The sequence below is a fragment of the Ambystoma mexicanum genome, chromosome 5q (assembly GCF_040938575.1).
Source record: "Ambystoma mexicanum isolate Mex_15411 chromosome 5q, UKY_AmexF1_1, whole genome shotgun sequence".
Classification (NCBI taxonomy): Eukaryota; Metazoa; Chordata; class Amphibia; order Caudata; family Ambystomatidae; genus Ambystoma; species Ambystoma mexicanum.
Window position 1 is genome coordinate 1353546594 of NC_090933.1, and position 19206 is coordinate 1353565799.

At 44.6% G+C, this 19206-nt stretch overlaps 1 protein-coding gene across 3 annotated transcripts in view; it reads right to left on the bottom strand.

Moving 5' to 3' along the window:
• Positions 1-4370: 4370 nt before the first annotated feature.
• LOC138498137 (tachylectin-2-like) overlaps positions 4371-19206 on the bottom strand; it is a 459435-nt gene continuing 444599 nt past the window's right edge. For all 3 annotated transcript variants that reach the window (XM_069622011.1, XM_069622012.1, XM_069622013.1), the window contains 2 exons: positions 13643-13823; positions 4371-4890 (listed from right to left, as the gene is read on the bottom strand). In XM_069622011.1, coding sequence (XP_069478112.1) covers positions 4693-4890; positions 13643-13823 — 379 coding nt within the window. In that variant the 3' untranslated portion in view covers positions 4371-4692. The remainder of the gene's footprint in view (positions 4891-13642; positions 13824-19206) is intronic.

Here is a 19206-nt window from a genome sequence, read left to right on the forward strand (position 1 = left end):
CACTGACACAGTTACATTATCCGCCACACACAGGGAAGGAGGTCATTGCTGCCCACATTGGAGAAAAATGGTTCTATCCTAACTTGGCAGAACACGTGACTGAATTTGTGTGTAACTGCTTGACATGTAAACAGTTTACTGTAGGGCTTACACTGAGAGTTGTGAGAAGAGCCATACCTCGCCCAGCTGGTCCATTTCAGGATCTCCATGTTGACTATGTTGACATGATCCGCGCCTGACAAGGATATCGCTACGTGATAGTGGTTGTGTGCCCATTCTCTCAGTGTATTGAGGCAGGCCCCTATTTGCATCCTGACACTATCATAGCAGTGAAATGTTTGGTCATTTAGAATTCCTAAAATTGGGCGTGTGTGAGGTCCTGCGGTCTGACATAGGCCCTCACTTCACCAATGAGATGTTCAAGCACATTGCAATGTTGCTGGGCATTCAACACAAATGTTCCTGTGCGTACCACCCACAAGCAAACAAGATGTGTGAACGCCTCAATGGTCACCTGAAGGAGAGCATAGCCAAAACCGAAAAGAGTACGAATAAAAACTGGCTTCATTGCTTACCATTGGCTCTCTTTGCAGTGCACAATAAGTTGGGGTCCGACCACCATTTAACCCCACATGAGGTGTTGCCAGACAACAGATGCAACTTCCCCTGGCTACTCCCACTAGGGTGTTAAAAGCTGCTTAGAGTAGCGCAACTGTATTAGGACAAGTAATGTTTGATTACCTTACTTCCTTGATTGCTTGTCCTTCTTGTATCTCTGCCAGAAACGACAACACCGGGTAGGCCCAGAAGACAGCAGAGAAAGCAACAGTGACAACGAACTAAAGGACTCTGGGACAGAAAAACTTGTTAGCGTTGGCGACACTGTACTTTTAAGGAATTTCATCAGGAGGTGGTACACACCGAGATTTACTGGACCGCACATTGTTGAGGCAGTGGCCGGCTAGGCTGTGAGGTTAGAAAGAAAGACAATTTGGAACCATATCATGGACATCAAGCCCTACAAAGGTGAGGCCTCATCTGGCAATGAGATTGAGAGGGCTAACAATCAGCAGCAAGAGGAATAAAACGATAATTCTTAACTTTACACAGATGAGTGGAGGTAACCCAATGGTTACTCACTCAATGGCAGCAGAGCTAGTGCACAAACTGCCTACTCATCTAGAGTGAGGATACACTGTTTGTTATTTTATTCTCTACATACATTCTTTATGAAAGCTGACTGTGATATGTGATGACTGTTTATGTTACCCTGATACTTTTTCAAGCAAATTTGTCCTGAATGTTAGAAGACACAGCCTGTATCGAGCACGATCATCCAGAGTATATTATCTTGCTTTTATAGCATATTTGGCCCAAGCTTACCCCCACCTTGGACAGGGGAACCCTTATGTTCTTACCATACTACAAGACCATGGAATGAGAGATCTGTGGGAGCAGTTATTAATTTTCGCCATAAACAATTATATGGTTTCAGGGGGCTTAAAAATGTACTTGGCACTAACACAATATTGCTCACTTTTGCGCATTTCAGCTGGGCAGCTGATATCGTCAAAGCTGCACAGGGATCAAACAGCACAGGTAAAGATGGGTGAAATAATAACAAATGTGTTTATTTTGTTGTGTCTATTATTCCCAAGTGGAGTATTTGTATACATCTTCTGTTGAATATCGCTTGTTTGTAGTGAGATCGCTGTATCTTCTACTAACATTACTCCAACCCCAGCAGGTGGAGCGACCATGTCAGGTGGACAGGAGAGCACTGCACGCACGGTAAGGAGAGGTAAGCGCAGGGCTGATGCAGACAGAGGGGCGGGGGATCTCTATCTCACTGACACTGCTTGAGTGTCTAATAACATGTGGTGCAAGCACATGACCAAAGTAGGTAAAGAAACCTTGGGTTCATATGTGTAGTTTGGGTTGCACTCGTGACATCTCTGAAATGAGCTGATACACATGTGAATTAAACATGTTTTATTCCTGTGCATTTATTTTAACATTTGGAGATATACATTCAATGCAGCGTGTCCTAAACCCCCTGAATACAGTCTTTTTCTGCATTTCTCATAAAGCCCCTGCACATCATCAGCAGGGCCTGATCGTATGTGAGACTGCCCATGACGGGAAAGCAGCACATTTGATGCACAAACATCACTCAGAAACAAAAGGTGACTCCCAGAAATCCTGACCTTCGACTCAAGTCCAGAAGGAAAGTTGTGTTTTATTTTAGGACACCCACGTTTGTTTGAACCTCACTTGGTTTAAAAATATTGAGAGCTGGATTTTGTCAGAGCATCATTTTTTCTCTGGCCTCAGGTGTAGTGCTTTTAAACGAGACCATTTTTGTAAAAATCGTCAGATGTATGAATTTACTGCAAACTTTTATGTTCACTGAAAAAAGTGAAAGAAAGTGAGTTGTGTAGAAAAGTGATTTGACATGTTTTTTTCACCAGAATAGTTTTTTTTGCTCAGAATCATATTAGGCTTTGGGCCAGTATGTTTTTATGATTTTCCATCTATCATCAACAAAATCCTTTGGACGGTGCAAGAATCACATCTGATGCTCTCTGAAACAATGCACCCTTCATATTTATTTACAAAGAAAGTGGGGTTCACCATGTGGGCCCTCAGGTGGGGTGGAGGGATGACAGAATATCCATTCAAGAGGGAACAGCAGGATCTGATATGTCCTCCTCACCTGGGGCAGGTGGGTGGCAGTCCACCAGCCCAATGCCCGCTTCTTGTCCTTCTGCGTTGACTGAAGTCCCAGATTCTTTTTTGGGGGGAATGAGGGTGATAATCCTGGGATCAGTTCCTCTGCGGTGCTTGGCCAAGTAAGGGAAACCATGTCTAATCCCTGTGACCTAGCTCATCCCATCCCTACACAGTGGTTCACTGTGTCTCAGGAGGAGGGATTTGCTAGGCATTCTAAACATTAAAAATCTCAATGTCATATCCAGGAAAAAGATGAAGGGCGTGTGTCCCAAGCTGTCAAGCAGTTCTACTAATTGGCCAAAAGCTGCATTTATTGTGCTCGTGTTATGGAAAATATATGTCCAAAAGGTTTTACAAAGTTTGGACCACCTCCCAGGATCGTCTTTTGAATTCTACAGGTCCACTTCTTAAAAGTTTGAATTTGGCAGAAGAGGCCGGGCTAATAAACATCATTTAAGCCCTTTTCTTATAAGCGATTGGGTGATTTTGTGTGTGATGCTAGTGTACCTGTTAGGAACAAGTGAGAGATAAAGTTTAGAACAAACCTTGAGGGCGATGCCACTGATCAGTTTTTAGATACTTCTTCTGGCATACTGTTTTGAAACAGTACATCAAGGACATTGGCTCTCATTGCGAGTCTGCTGGTAACCTGCCGGTACTACCAGCGGGTTACCGGCAGACTCGCCTTACCATTACCGGCACTCAGGGGAGCTGCTAGGTCTGGAAAAGACCCGGGGCTAATCTGATGTCGGAACTGTTGGAACTGGGGGCTAGCTAGTCTTTTCGCTGTAGATCCTGAGATTCTACCGGGGCTACAACCAAAAGATCAGGGGCTATAGCCACCTTAGCCCCCCCCTAGCAAATCCCCTGCCGGCACTCAATATCCCGGTGTTACCTGGATATTGCGGGTGTTGGCAACGGCAGTAAGTTCCCATTCCATGGAGTCCAACAGGACTCCATGGAATGGGCTTGCCCCTATAACCGGTAGTAGCAGTGTCAGTTGATAGGGGCTTTGTTAGTAGGGGCTTGAACTCCCAGTAGGTCAGGCCTGCCGGTAGTACACTGCCCTGACTGGCAAACTTGGAGTATGCCGGATCAGGAAAAATGTTGGAACCGTTAACAGTCCATTTTACCAGCATTTTACCAGACCGGCATACTCATAACGAAGCCCATTGTCTAGTCAGTGTCAAAATTCATGGCTTTAGATAAAGCTGAGTCCTCTCTCAACCAGATAGTTCTGATTTGGGCTTCTCCAGGGATGGTCAAAGCAGGGGGTACTCAGTTGGCCACAACATGATGCCCAGATACCAGGAAATTCAGCGGCTTGCGGTCAAAGGATCTAGTTTCAATACACATGATATGGTAAGGTAATGTTTATTTATAAAGCACCTATACACAAGCAAGTGTTACAAAGCGCATACACACGGGCCAAGACCTTGCTCGCAGAGCGTGGACAGAGACAGCCTGGTAGAGGTGCCAGGTGATGATGACAGACATTTTAATCTTGGAAATAACTAAGGACTGGTTTCTTTCTAACTAATCTGAATGGCCATTTCGAGGGATTCTTGGATACTGCAAACAGCTATGGTGTATTACATAGAAATATTCTTGATATAAATTAGCACGCGACATTGATGTACATTCACAGTTATTTTATTTGAATTAATCTTTAGTACAATTAAGGTTGTTATTGCTACCATTACTGTAAAGGTGAGCTGTGCTCTTCTTCCAGCAACAGCCATGCTAAAAGAACAGCAGAAGATACCTTTTATTGATATAAATTGACTTGATACATTGATGAAAATGTACACTTATTTTATTTGAATTAATAATTATTACAATTAAGATTGTCATTGCTAGCATTACTGCTAATATGAGCTGTTCTCCTCTCCCAGCAGCAGCCATGTTGATTCTCTTTCAGCCATTTTCATAATGTAGGAGAGCTTCTCTGGTCTGGTTTCAAACATCTGTCTGCTTGACCCGCAGATTGAAGTAACAGACTCCTTTCCATATACCAGAGATGGTGGTCTTATAGCCAAAAATGGTGAGAATTGTGGCACAGTATGGCACATCAATCTTGGCCTTTTTCACTACCGCTTTTTGGTGCACAGCTTTTCCGGGCTGAACCACAAAATTGGACGACAGGCTAAAGTTTGTCTGCAGAAACAAAACCAGGAGAAAAGAAATGATTGAGAATTTGAAAAAAGACAGATGCCTCCATGCAGCACACTGACAAACCAACACTTGAGTTACTAATAGAATGTATCTTCAGCTGTTCATAGTAATAAATGTAATGCTGCATGTGCCAAGGGAGTGCATGGCACGTCTGGATCACCACGTTACCACACTTCACCCCTTAAGTGCCAAGGACGATTATGCTTGTCCTTTTTACATAGACTTGCATAATAGCCTGCTCAACATCTTTACTTTATTTTGGCCAAGGGATCAAACCTGCACAATCAGCAGACAATACAGTACAGTACAGCAAGGGGCCTACAACCTTTGTCTCCCGGTCTTCTATGTTTGTTTATTTATTTCTAATGCGCACCAGACCCGAGGGTATCAGGGCGCAGCAGCAAGACAATGTTACAGGGTAAGGTCACAGTGATACATATATACAAGTTATAAACAGGTAGGATAAATAAGTACAGTAAGCAGGTATTTACAATATGATTAGAAGGATTATGCGGAAACAACCTGGGAGTGAATACACCAGCCCACCAACCTAGGGATCATTGGATTTGAGCAGGTTGATGTAGTTACATCTAAAGTACAAGTATGGTTGATCCTCTCGGAGCGGTTGTGGCAAGGAGTTCCAGAGTTTGACTGCTTTCACAGGAAAGCTAATGCCACCAACCTTGGTGAGTCTGAATCTTGGTATCGTGAGGCAATTGGCGTTGCTGGCTCTCATGGGTCTGATGGATGTTCTTCTATTCTTTTATTCAGTGCTTTGTGGGTAAGGGATGCCGTTTTTAGAAGGATTTTATTATGGGTCGAGAGCCAGTTGTTTTGGCGTTTAGCTGCAGAGATGTGTACTCTTTTCTTCACGCCTAGTGCGACTCTTAGTGCATTATTTTGGAGGATTTGTATCCTCTGGATTATGGCTTTATTGGCGCCAATGTAAAGAGCATTGCAGTAATCTAGCCTGGAGAGTATTAAAGCTCTGGCCAGGATCATGAAACTGTCATTCGATAAGAAAGTTTTGCCAGTCCTAATGAGGTTGCATGTGTAGGCAGTGGTGGAGGCCATTGATTTCACTTGTTTGTAGAAGGAGAGGGTAGAGTCAAGGTAGAAGTCAAGGGTCTTTACCTCCTTAGCCACCTTGATGAGGTTCCCGCCAATGGTGAATGATGAGTATTCCTGGCCTAATTTCTTAAGGTTGGGGTCGGAGCCCAGGATGATAAACTCTGTCTTGTCATCATTCAGGCATAGACCGTGGGTGGCCATCCATGCCTGGATGATGAGATACACTCTATTCACCAGTGCCAAATCCGTGTCGTAATCCCCAGAAAATGGGAGGAGAATCTGAGTATCATCTGCATAGTTCATTTAGGGGATACCAAGAAGGTCCAGATCATCGAACAGGGGCTTGGTGAATATATTGTATAAAGTAGTGGAGACGCAGGTGCCCTGGGAGACACCAGACATGATAGGGACAGGGTCAGCTGCTGCTGAAGGGGAGTAGACCCTCATGGTCCTCTCGCTCAGGAAAGACTCTATCCATCTGATAGCCTCTGTAGAAAAGTGAGCTGCTGAGTCCATGTGACTGCATAAGACCTTATGATCCACCAAGTAGAATGCAGCTGAGAGATATAACAGTAGGAGGAGGGCTGTTTTGCCTTCGTCTCTTCACTCATCAACCTGAGTTTTTAGGTTAATGAGGGCGGTTTCCGTCCCATGTAGAGGGCGAAAACCAGATTGTCTTGCTCCCAAGAGCTTATGCAGTTCCAAGTATTTTTGGATCTGGGTGTATGCGACCTTGTCGAGTATTTTGAGCAAGAATGATACTGTTGTGATAGGACGGTAATTGGTAGGAATAAGTGGGTCTAGAGTTTGCTTCCTTAGCAGTGGGAGAACCCACGATTGCTTCAAGTTAGAGGGAATGGTGACAGATGAGAAGGAGGCATTAATCAGTTTAGAGATAAAAGGGGCCAGAGCTCTTGCAGCATCTTTTATAATCTGAGCCGGACAAAGGTCACCTTGGCAATTGGACTGCTTGAGTGAAAGAATGACCTTTTCTACCTCAAGTATGGTGGTTTTAGTGAAGTGGAATCTGGCAGAACGGTCAGATGGTATTTCGCTGTGGGGGTGGTTTAAGTTTAGGTTGTTAGATTGTGGTGGCAAGTTCAAGGTATCTTTTTTGGGCTATTTTGTTCTGGAGGGTAGTTACTTTATTGGATAGAGCCCGTTGGATATCTGAACACCATGTTTTGTTTTTGGTACAAATGTCAGGTGTAGGGATAGGAGACTCTAGTTCTTTTAGTATGGTAAATAATTCCTTCATACTAGAATTGGCGTTGGAGATACGTTCGTTGTAGGAATTTCGTTTCGCCAGGCAAATTTCATTTTTATATTGTGGAGAGATTTTAGTTGACTTTGACTAAATGTTATGGACTACAATTTCCATTGGCCATAGTCAGCAAACATATTAAAAGATGAGGCATCATGGGAGGTGCAGTCTAAAACATCTAAGAAGTCACAGGTTGCAGACCCCTGTGGTACAATAGACATTAGCTGCCACAATCTAATTAAAAGCAAGCACAATATCTGAAATTAACAAATACATTAAGAGATATAAAATAGCATAAAAACAGGTTCATGGAGTGAAAAATAAACAATTAATGTTCATTTATTACTGATCTGCTACACTTAATTTATGTTGCTCTAAATGATCTGATCAGGTTACATCTGCAGTGCCCGAGCCACAACCAAAGCCAGGGGTAACTTGGAAAAACATCATCACAGAAGCAATCCCCCTGTCGTGTGCGTAGAGCTGCAGATGTGCAGATCATTTCAGCATAAGAAAGTAACATGGATTAATGTTTCCTCTCATCCATATCAAAAAGGAAATAACGTGGGAATTACCACGGAATTGGCCCACACAGCTAAAGAGCATCCAATCAGCAGCAAGTTAAACCGGAAGCACAGAAACCACTTCCTAGCTAAGACAGCAGGGATTTGGGTGAGACAGGTCCCCTTACACCTCTCGTCCCTGACATCTGGCTAATACTTGATTCTTGTCAGATTATTTGTCGACATTAGTTATGTTTTAAGGAGGCGAAAATAAATTAGAATATTAATCTGTTGCAGAGTTTCTTTTAATGAAGTACAGCCACAGTATTTCAGTAGAGAGGGCCTTCCCTTGGCAACCAGTAAGCATTGTATTTTGCACATGGGTTATATCGTGTTGGGAGCCACATCTAAATTGGCTCCAGTCCCAGGTCATCTTTAATATGCGATTTATTAAGCTCATTGTGCAGAGCAACACTTTGGCAGAGCCAGGAAAATTCAGGATACCTTGACGAAAGGCATCCCCCACCCTCTGCAGGGCTGTAACATTCTCAAAGCCCCAAATCTCAGATCTGACACAGGAAACATCAGATGGCTTAGCCTGGAACACACGTAAAATGGATTTAATAGGAAATTCATTGGGTGAAAAATAGCTCCAGAGGCCGATGTGTGCTTCCTAATGTGTGTACATCCACTTAGGTTCTCAGAAAACTCAACTCCAATATATATACTATTTTCACCATTTGGGTCCTTTTATCATTCAAGTAGTAAAGTGCCCCCACAAACTCTTCTCCCTCTTACTATTAGCATGGTGGTCTTTCCAATGTTAATGTGCAATCCCCTCTCAGTCACATGGCCTATGAAATATTTTATCAATTGACATAAGGCATACAGCATTCACGTTGATAACACAGTATCATCCCCATCTAACAACACAGTATCACTCCATTCAATAAAACAGGATCATTCCCATCTAACGACAGATTATAATCCCCATCTAATAACACAGAATCATCCCGATCCGATGACACATTAGGATCCCCATCTAATAACACGGAATCATCCCCATTTAATGACACATTATCACCCCATCCAATAACATAGATTCACCCCATCTAATAACACAGTATCACCCCCATCTAATAACACAGTATCACCCCCATCTAATAACACAGTACCACCCCATCCAATAACATGGGATCGTCCCCCATCTAACACCACATTATAATCCCCATCTAATAACACAAGACCATCCCCATCTAATACCACAGTATCACCCTATCCAATAGCATAGTATCACCCCATCCAATGCCATAGTATAACCCCCATCTAATGACCCCTCCGAGCAACTGAGTCCTCGGTGGTGTCCGTTTGGTATGACTTAAAAAGAACAGCAGACTTGGAAGGATGTGCAGCGCTAAATCCTCAACCTATCAGCCGTCTTCGACACCATTAACCCCACCATACTCGCGGCATGCTCCATTCTTTAGGGATCAAAGACTCTGCTCTAACATGGATCTCCTCCTTCCTTTGGAACCGCTCACAAATTATGCTCCTTCCCCCTTACGCCTTCTTCCCTTGCCCTGTTTCCGAAGAGGTCCCACAGGGAGCCCCCCTTTCTCCCCTCCTCTTCAACATCTGCCTTAGCCCACTCACCCACTCTCATAACCTTATCTGGTATAACTATGTGGATGACTCCCAGATAATTCTCAAGATCTCTAAGACACCAGTCCCCCCCCCCCGCAGACCTCTCTACCTGCCTTCCTGAAATCAACCACTGGATGACAGCCAACCACCTCCTCAACCCTGGCAAAACTGAAATCCTAATATGCAGCAAATCATCTCTCCTTCCAAAACGGATCCTCCGGCTTCACTGTCCAGGACCCATTCCTGCAATATCCACTTCTGTAAAACATCTTGGATACATGCTGGACTCAAATCTATCTCTCTCCCACCACATCAATTCCGTATCCAGGACCTGCCTCTTCCACCTATGCGTATTCCGGCAAATCTTTCCATAACTCTCCTACCCACACCAAGTCTCTGCAATTCTTGCCACCATCCTCTCCCACATAGACTATGCAAACTCTCCATACTTAGGTTCTCTGGGATACTAACTCAAGAAGCTCCAAGGAATCCAAAGCTCTGCTGCCCATCTCCTCCTTGCCCTCTCACCAAGAGAACATATTAACCCCACACTCAGAGGACTACACTGGCTCCCTATTGGCTGATGGACTACCTTCAAAGCCATGTGCAACACTCACCGTGACCTCCATAAAACCGGACCAGAATTCCTCATGGATAAGCTCACACGCTATCCACCCACCAGAAATTTCAGATCTGGTTCTGCTCTTCTCCTCGTTATCCCCCATCACAACTCCACCAGATTGGGAGGATCATCTTTCTCTGCCCAAGCCCCCTCCATCTGGAACTCCCTTCCACTCCACATCTGCCTCATTGACAACTATCACTCCTTCAGAAAGGCCCTTAAAAAACTTGGCTATTCCCAAGAGCAACCTGAAACCCTCTCCCCTACCCCTTTTTCAATTCACCACAGCATAATTCAAAAGCATCTATCTCACTCACATTAAAACACCAACAAGACACGTGTACATACACCTGCCATTGTCGCGGCGGCCTATACTGCACACTCAATCCACACTGCACATCAAAACGCCATCAAGTCATGTGTACATACACCTACAGGTGGAGGCTGACATTGTCGCGGTGGCCCACCCTGCACACTCAATCCACACACCACTCAGAGTACACTAACCAACAACAGCCCACCTAGCCCCCTTTCTCTCAACCTGGTGCGCACACGCTCCTGTCAGTTTGAGGGTAGGCAGTATATTACTCAATATTGTATTAGGATAGCCTTTCCAGGTTATGAAATAAACACTGAGTTCTTCTATCTTTGCGCTCTGCCTTGACCTCACACCTAGAGGATCTAGCCTGTCTGACAAAAGATTTATGAGGATTGTTGACAAATGCACTCAGAAAATATTTGGAATTGGATTCATAATGTCCAGATTGATAGCCTGTTTATTACACTTAGAAGATGCATTAGGCCGGCATGTTCTATTCCAGCGGAGATAATGCAGTGTTTTACAGATGACATTAGCACCCAACTATTTCAAAGACGAGGCACTGTTTGAGCTTCAAGGTACGTATGCATGCACCTCTTCATTGAACTTCGGCCACAGGCATGGCAAACCACCTGCATGCATTAAAAGGCAGAAACAACTATGACATAAATGTGGTCTTGCTGGACATAACGATCCCCCCAGGCTTATATACAATTCACAACCCCTCTTTTCCATCAGAATGCAGTTCTGACATACAGCATTTGGTCTCGCTAGTATGATATATGATATGGTATTTATAATGCGCATATACACAAGTGTTTCAAGGCGCGACAAGGCAAGGGAGGGGAACAAGGTGACATACAGCAATCCTACTAGGCCAGGTATCATTCAGATCGCGCAAATGTGTGGGAAGGAAGGGAAAATGCAGTACATGGGAATAGATAATAACAATACATAAAATAGCGCCAGCATGTGGCAAGTGCAAGGGTAAGTGCGGACATCAGCTATCGAGCTTTGGTGGGGGGACTGTAGGGATACAGAACAGTCCCTGAGTGCGGGGGCTGCCAGGTGGGCAGTGCAGGTGTGTGACGCTGGCAGGAGAGGGACCTGGGTCTGGGATCAGAAGGGTGTCCAGGTAGCCAGTGCAGTACCGGTTTCAGCTGGGAGGTCAGCAGAGGAGAGGAGGAGAGAAAGCAAACGCAAAGAGAAAGGTTTTGAGGTGCTTCCGGAACCGGAGATGTTTCTCCTCAAGTTTAAGGGAGACAGGGAGGCTGTTCCAGAGGGAGGCACCAGCCGAGGAGCGAGATCTACCACCGACTTGTTGATTGGAGAAGCGACTGACTCTGAGGGAGTTGGAGGCAGATGAGCGAAGAGTGTGGTCACTTACACTTAAGAAGTCTTTCCTGCCATTACACATATTCACACCACCCAGCACCCATCCATGTGCCTGAACTCATGGGTAGCTTTTTTTGAGCCAAGCCAGCCTTCAGAACTACTTATTGTGGCCAAATGCACACACACATTCTAGTCTTCACACAATTTCCCACACCTTGGACTTCCCCCGAAGGTGTTCCCACCACAATCGTGTTGAGACCATGTTAATGGGATAAAAGCACTAAACAAATGACTACTACTAATGCTACTTTTAGCATGGTATCATCCCATCTAATAACACAGTATAATCCATATCCAATAACATGGTATCATCCCTATCTAATCACAATACCACCCCATCCAGAAGCAGAGGATCATCCCCATCTAATAAAACAGTGTTGTCCCCATCAAATAACACAGCATCACCCCATCCAATAACACAGTATCACCCCATCCAATAACACGGGATCATCCCCATCTAACAACCCATTATAATCCCCATCTAATAACACAGGATCATCCCATCTAATAAAACAGTATCACCCCATCCAATACCACTGGATCATCCCCATCTAACAACACATTATAATCACCCATCTAATAACACAGTATCACCCCATCCAATAACACAGTATCACCCCTGTCCAATAACAGTATCACCCCCATCCAATAACACAGGATCATCCCCATCTAACAACACATTATAACCCCCATCTAATACCTGGAATGATACCAATCTAATAACACAGTATCACCCCATCCAATAACTCAGTATAACTCCCATCCAATAACACTGTATATCACCCAATCTAATAACACAGTATCACCCCATCTAATAACACAGTATCACCCCATCTAATAACACAGGATCATCCCCATCTAATGACACAGGATCATCCCCATCTAATAACACAGGATCATCCCCATCTAATAACACAGTATCACCCCCATCTAATAAGACAGTATCATACCCATCACTAAGAGCAGGATTCAGCACCCTCCAGCAGTAGGTACATCTAAGACAATGTTTTTGACAGTTTCATGGAGGAAATTTATGAACAAATAGGGACACCAGTACACAACCTTGTCTCATGTCCCCAGTCACTCAAAAATTTTTAGTTCATTCTCTTCCCAAGCTGTACTAATTACAGCACTTTCAGCAAAGATGTGGGACTTTTCTTGGCAGACAGGTCCTTCCAAATATCTGCACACAAGAAAGTGTTTAATGGGGGCGAGAGAACCAAGACTACAAAGCAAGGGAGACAATGATTATTTTTTTCAGCGGGCATCATTTTTCTCTGGCCTCAGATCAAGTGCTTTTAAACAAGACCTTTTTTGTCAAATGTGTCAAATGTATGAATTTACTGCAAACTTTTATTTTCCATGAAAAAAGTGATAGAAAGTGAGTTGTGTTAAAAAGTGATTTGACATGGTTTTTTCACCAGACTAAGTTTTTTTTTATCATGTTAGGCGTTATGTTTTTATGATTTTCCATCTATCATCAACAAAATACATTGGAGGGTGCAAGCATCACATATGATGCTCTCTGAAAAAATGCACCCTCAATATTTATTTACAAACAAAGTGGGGTTCAAATGAACGGGGGTGTCCTAAAACATTAAAAAAACACTACTTATTTTACAGATAACACTTTTGTTAGCTGTAATGAGGCCCTCCTTTTTGTTCAATAATGCAATAGTGTGTTTCTTAAACCCACTTGTACACGAGAACAAGAGTGGATTTGGGCTGCACTATTAGCCCTTTAGCGGTTTCCATATGCATTCGTATTTTAGCAATTCTGTTTGGACCTGGACATGTGCTTGAGGCCATCACATGACTGGCACTCGGTAGTGCTAGAATGCATCGGCTCACTCCTAAGAAGACATACAGACATTTAATAAAAAGCCTTGGTAGCAATAGATAGTGCAGTACTGTACCGTAGTTGTATTCTTTTCACCAAAGTTCCAATTGTGAGTAGTGGACGCACTCAATGAAATCTTCAGTTGTCCTTCGGCAATAAATGGGATTCCAGTCTTAAAGGATGTCTCAGCTCCAACTGCAATTGCAAACCCATGGTCATGGGAAAATGTACTCTCCTGGGTGTATGTTTTATCAAATCTATAAAGAAAAACGAACATGAAGAAGGTCACACTCACAAGTTTGTATATAATATGTCCATCCTCTCAGAGCTACGAACCTTATGAATTGATGACTCCACCCATCAAACAGGAGGTTTGCATACAAAATGCAGCAATACATATTGGGAATATTATCTTGCCTTCCTTTGTGGCGGAAGAACCAAATAAAGCTGTACCAAACAGTGATATCTCTGCTGAATGTTTATCCTGATGAAGCCTTACAGTGTGAAGCCGAAACCTTTCAATTGTTTAAATTTTTGATATCACTATTGCAGGTCATCTAGAAAGACTCATGTGTTTCAGAAAAATTGAGTGTTATTATTGGTAGAGGTGTGCATGGGTGTAATTTTAGAGGGGCACAAGTGTGTGTGTCCCCTCCAACATTCGTGGCACACATTGTGTCCCTCCCATTTGTCAGGGACCCTTTCCTTTAGCTGTCATGTCCCCCACAAAATTGTCAGCAAAGTTACTGCACTGGCGATGTAGCATAGTAAACTGTGGGATGTTATCCCCCTCAGGACGAGATGGAACACACTATTGATGTGGAACATATCTGATGTTCCTGAATCTTTTTTGAAGATGGAACCTTTGATCTAGGGCTATGTTCTTGATTTTTAGTGAAAAGTGTGTTTTACAATCAAAATAGATGAATAAAAATAAACATTAGAAAAATATTCTTGTTTTTAGAATAAACTGTGTGCTTTCTCTGGTGTCTGTGAGTAGTTTGAATAGGCAAATGAGACTTCTGGATCAATAGAAGTGTTGGTTTAAGTGCCCGATCCAAAATAAAACAGGTAGACGTCCAAATGAGGGGACAGGATATAAAATAAGAACAAGTCCATGCAAGGCAAACAAACTACTACATACAGAAAGTGGGAAAAAAGGAGCTTGAGCTCCAAGGGTTCCTTGTGCCAATTAAGCATCCAACAATCACAGCCAAAAAGGAGCTTGAGCTCCAAGAGTTCCCAGTGCCACTTAAGCATCCAACAATCACAGCCAAAAAGGATAGTGAGCACAAAGGACCCCCTGCACCAATTAAGCATCCAACAATCACAGCCAAAAAGGAGCTTGAGCACCAATGGTTCCCTGTGCCAATTAAGCACCCAACAATCACAGCCAAAAAGGAGCTTGAGCATCAAGGGTTCCCAGTGCCAATTAAGCATCCAACAATCACAGCCAAAAAGGAGCCTGAGCTACAAGGGTTCCCTGCAACATTTAAGCATCCAACAATCACAGCCAAAAAAAAGCCTGAGCACCAAGGGTTCCCTCTGCCAATTAAGCATCCAACAATCACAGCCAAAAAGGAGCCTGAGCTACAAGGGTTCCCTGCGACATTTAAGCATCCAACAATCACAGCCAAAAAAAAGCCTGAGCACCAAGGGTTCCCTCTGCCAATTAAGCATCCAACAATCACAGCCAAAAATGAGCTTGGGCACCAAGGGTTCCCAGTGCCAATTAAGCATCCAATAATCACAGCCAAAAAGTAGCTTGAGCACCAAGGGTTCCCTGTGCCGATTAAGCATCCAACAATCACAGCCAAAAAGCAATGTGAGCACCCAGGGTGCCTTTCTGACCTTACATAGTGTTGAGTGCATGTATATTGGCGAATATAATTTAATTGCATTTTATTGTGTTTTCCTGTGTCCCCTTGTCCTACCCACTTCCCCTCTCTTAATCCTCTTTCCGGTTATCCTCGCAAGCTGAACCCATCCAACCAGCGATTCCCTAACCCTCTTTCCCCACTGGGGTCTCGGAGGCCTGTGTGGGCTTACGCTTGCAGGTGCCCAGACCGCAGGGGGGATGGTTGGTTCGTGCCACTCCTGGACCTGGAAGCCGGACCTGGAAGCCGGACGCGTGACAGTAGCACAAGCCCAAGTGTGACAGGTCCCTGAGTGGTACGTATCACCAGACCATGGAGGAGCTCACTAAAGTCCTGCAAGACTTGCACTCTGAACTCGCTGCTACAAGGCAGGACTATGCAGTATTAGCAACTCAAGTGCGTAGTTTGACCGCACAACAAACTCCCCTCCCCATAAAGGGCCCGTTTCCACCCCAGTTCAAGTACATGTCTCTCCAGAGTCCATAGTACCATTAGCCCCACCTGAAAGATATTCTGGGGAGCCGCAGAAATACCAGACCTTCCTAACCCACTGTAAACTTCATTTCCTGATGAAACCAGTGGCCTTTAAAGTAGCCCAGGTGAGTACAGCCTTCGTCATATCTTACCTCACCGGGGATGCGGCGGCCTGGGCAATCCCTCTGGTACAAAAGGATGACGGAGTATTATATGATTGGGAGGAGTTCCAGTCAGAATTCGGAAAAATATTTAACCGTAGAGTGGCAACGATGTGTAAAGACCAGGAACTCTTGACCCTTCGGCAAGGAAGTAAGGAGTTGGTGACTTATGTCACCCAGTTTAACCGATTGGTGGCTGAGGCAGAATGGCCCTTAGAGAAGCAGATGTCCCTCTTTTACCAGGGCCTGAGAGACAATCTGAAAGATCTAATAGCCCAGGCAGATCCCCAGCCCCAAGACTGCCCGGCCATGATGGACTTGGCTTTACGCCTCGACCACCGGCAGGCCGAGCGTCGAGGAGACAAGAGGCGTGGTGATGCGCGTCCAATAGGATGATTAGATCAATAGTGTGTCTCTCGGCTTGTAGGCCCTGCCGAAAGAACGTCTGGGGATGAACCCATGCAGATAGAGTCCATACGGGGACCGCTTACTAAGGAAGAAAAAAACTATAGGCGTAAGGAGGGGCTCTGTTTGTATTGTGGTGCCACAGGACACTTCGTGAAGGTGTGCCCCACAAAACCTAAGACACAGGGAAATGCCTCGGCTCGACAGTTGTAGGGGTAGTACGGTCGAGCCAAGCAATGGAAATCACCCCAGTCATTGGACTTTTGAATTATGCTCTCCACGTAACAATGTCTGGAGTCCTAGAGTTTTTGGGCCAGGAGGTTCTAGTTACCCTTCTCTTTGATTCTGGGGCTATGGGTAATTTCATCGACATTGCCTATGCCAATGAATTGGGAGTACCCCTACGGCGAAAAGATGTTCCAGAATCAGTGAAGGCTGTGGATGGCACAGTGTTGTGTTCCGGTCCTATTACACACTGTACACAAGTTTTAACTTTACAGTGTCAACAGAATCATAGGGAACATATCCAGTTTGACCTGATCGCAGCCCCCCTGTTCGGTATTATCTTGGGTCTACCATGGTTTTATAAGCATGATCCACAAGTGATCTGGTCGGAGGGCAAAGTGTTGCTATCTTCCACAAAATGTCTAACGCATTATTGTAAACCCAAAGAAGATATAGTGCTGTCACAACCCACCAGAGGCGTCTTGTGCAGCACATCTGTGGAGGGTGGTGACCTAAGAACCCTGCCTCCAGAATATCGGGAATATCAGGATGTGTTTAGTAAACAGGCTGCTGAAACCTTGCCACCTCACAGACCATTTGACTGCCGTATCGACCTAGAGCCGGGTGCAGTGTTGCCTTGTAGTCGCATTTATGCGCTTACAGAAGCTGAAACGCTACACCTAAAAAACTACATTGACGCCAATCTCAAGAACGGGTTCATTAGACATTCCAACTCACCGGTATCTTCACCTCTCTTCTTCATACCCAAGAAGACTGGCGATCTAAGAACGTGCATTGACTACCGTGGGGTAAACCGTATTACAATTAAAAACCGATACCCGTTACCCCTTATTCCAGTGCTGCTGGATCAAGTACGGCACGCAAAAGTCTATACTAAACTGGACCTACGCAGAACCTATCATCTGGTACGAGTGCGAGCCGGTGATGAATGGAAAACGGCATTTAGGAACAAATTCAGCTTGTACGAGTATTAGGTCATGCCCTTCGGCCTGTGTAATGAACCAGCAGTGTTCCCAACACTTTCTCGACGAAGTCCTGTGCGGGTACGTGGACGTATTCGCAGTAGTATACATAGATGATATACACTCAAAACATGCATGAGCATGTAAAACACGTTCGTGCTGTGTTGCAATGTTTACGAGAGCATCATCTGTATGCTAAGATCGAGAAATGTGAATTTCACCGGTCTACGGTGGAATTCTTAATGTATATCTTGACGCCTGCTGGAGTGCAGATGGATCAGCGAAAGGTACAAGCTGTCCTCGAATGGCCGGTTCCCGAGTCGGTCAAAGAAGTGCAAGCCTTCTTGGGATTCGCCAATTTTTATTGGCGCTTTATTAAGAATTTCTGAGACCTGGTGACACCCATTACAACATTGCTCAAAAAGGGGAAAACATTCCATTGGAATGAGGCCGAATTGGAATTAAAACAGGCTTTCACCTCGGCGCCGGTATTAAGACACCTGGACTTGGCCTTACTGTTCATTGCAGAGACTGATGCCTCAAGTTACGCCCTTGGGACAGTATTGTCGCAACGAGACCCTCAGACAGGCTTATTGCATCCGGTGGCTTTCTATTCTCGGAAGCTGCTTCCAGCAGAGACCAATGACACTATCACTGACCGAGAGTTGTTAGCTGTAAAAGCTGCATTCGAGGAGTGGCGACATTACTTATTAGGGGCTCTTCACACTGTAACAGTGATCACAGACCACCCGAACCTGCAATTTATTAAAACAGCAAAAACCCTCAGTCCACGTCGATTTTCTGATTACCTATCGCCCGGGTGCCGATAACCGAAAAGCAGACATTCTGTCAAGGTACCCAGAGGGGGAAGCCAAAGAGGCATTAGAACCTTGCACCATAGTGCCTGCTACGCGTATAATCAGAGTAGTAGGAAGCCCCAAAATCTTTGAGGATGTACTCAAGGCCATGTCTGTGCAGGAGTTGCAGGATTGGTGTTCAAGAGGAGTGCAGCATTCATTAGGGAATGATGTTCCGTATTACACCAAAGCGCTGTATTTACCCACAGTGCAGTTGAAAAAGGAACCCATACAATGGTGTTGCGATGCCCATACAGCAGGTCAGCCGGGTATAACTAACACCCAGCAGAATGTAGCTCGGCATTACTGGTGGCCCACTCTGAACCGTGACGTACGTCTATACGTTTCAGAGTGTAGTATCTGCGGATGACAAAAAGCCAGCCATCAAAAACCTGCAGCGTTGTTGCAGCCTCTGCCTACACCACCAACTCCCTGTCAAACAGTCACCATGGATCTCATTGTGGATCTACCGCCCATTCAGGGTTTCACGTCCATTCTGGTAATAGTTGACTCTCTCACCAAAATGAGTCATTTTATCCCATGTAAGGGAACTAGCAGAGCTCTTCTTGCAGAACATCGTACGGTTACAGGGCTTGGTTACCCGCGTAGTTACAGACCGTGGCCCTCAGTTCACTTCACGCTTTTGGCGGGCTTTCTG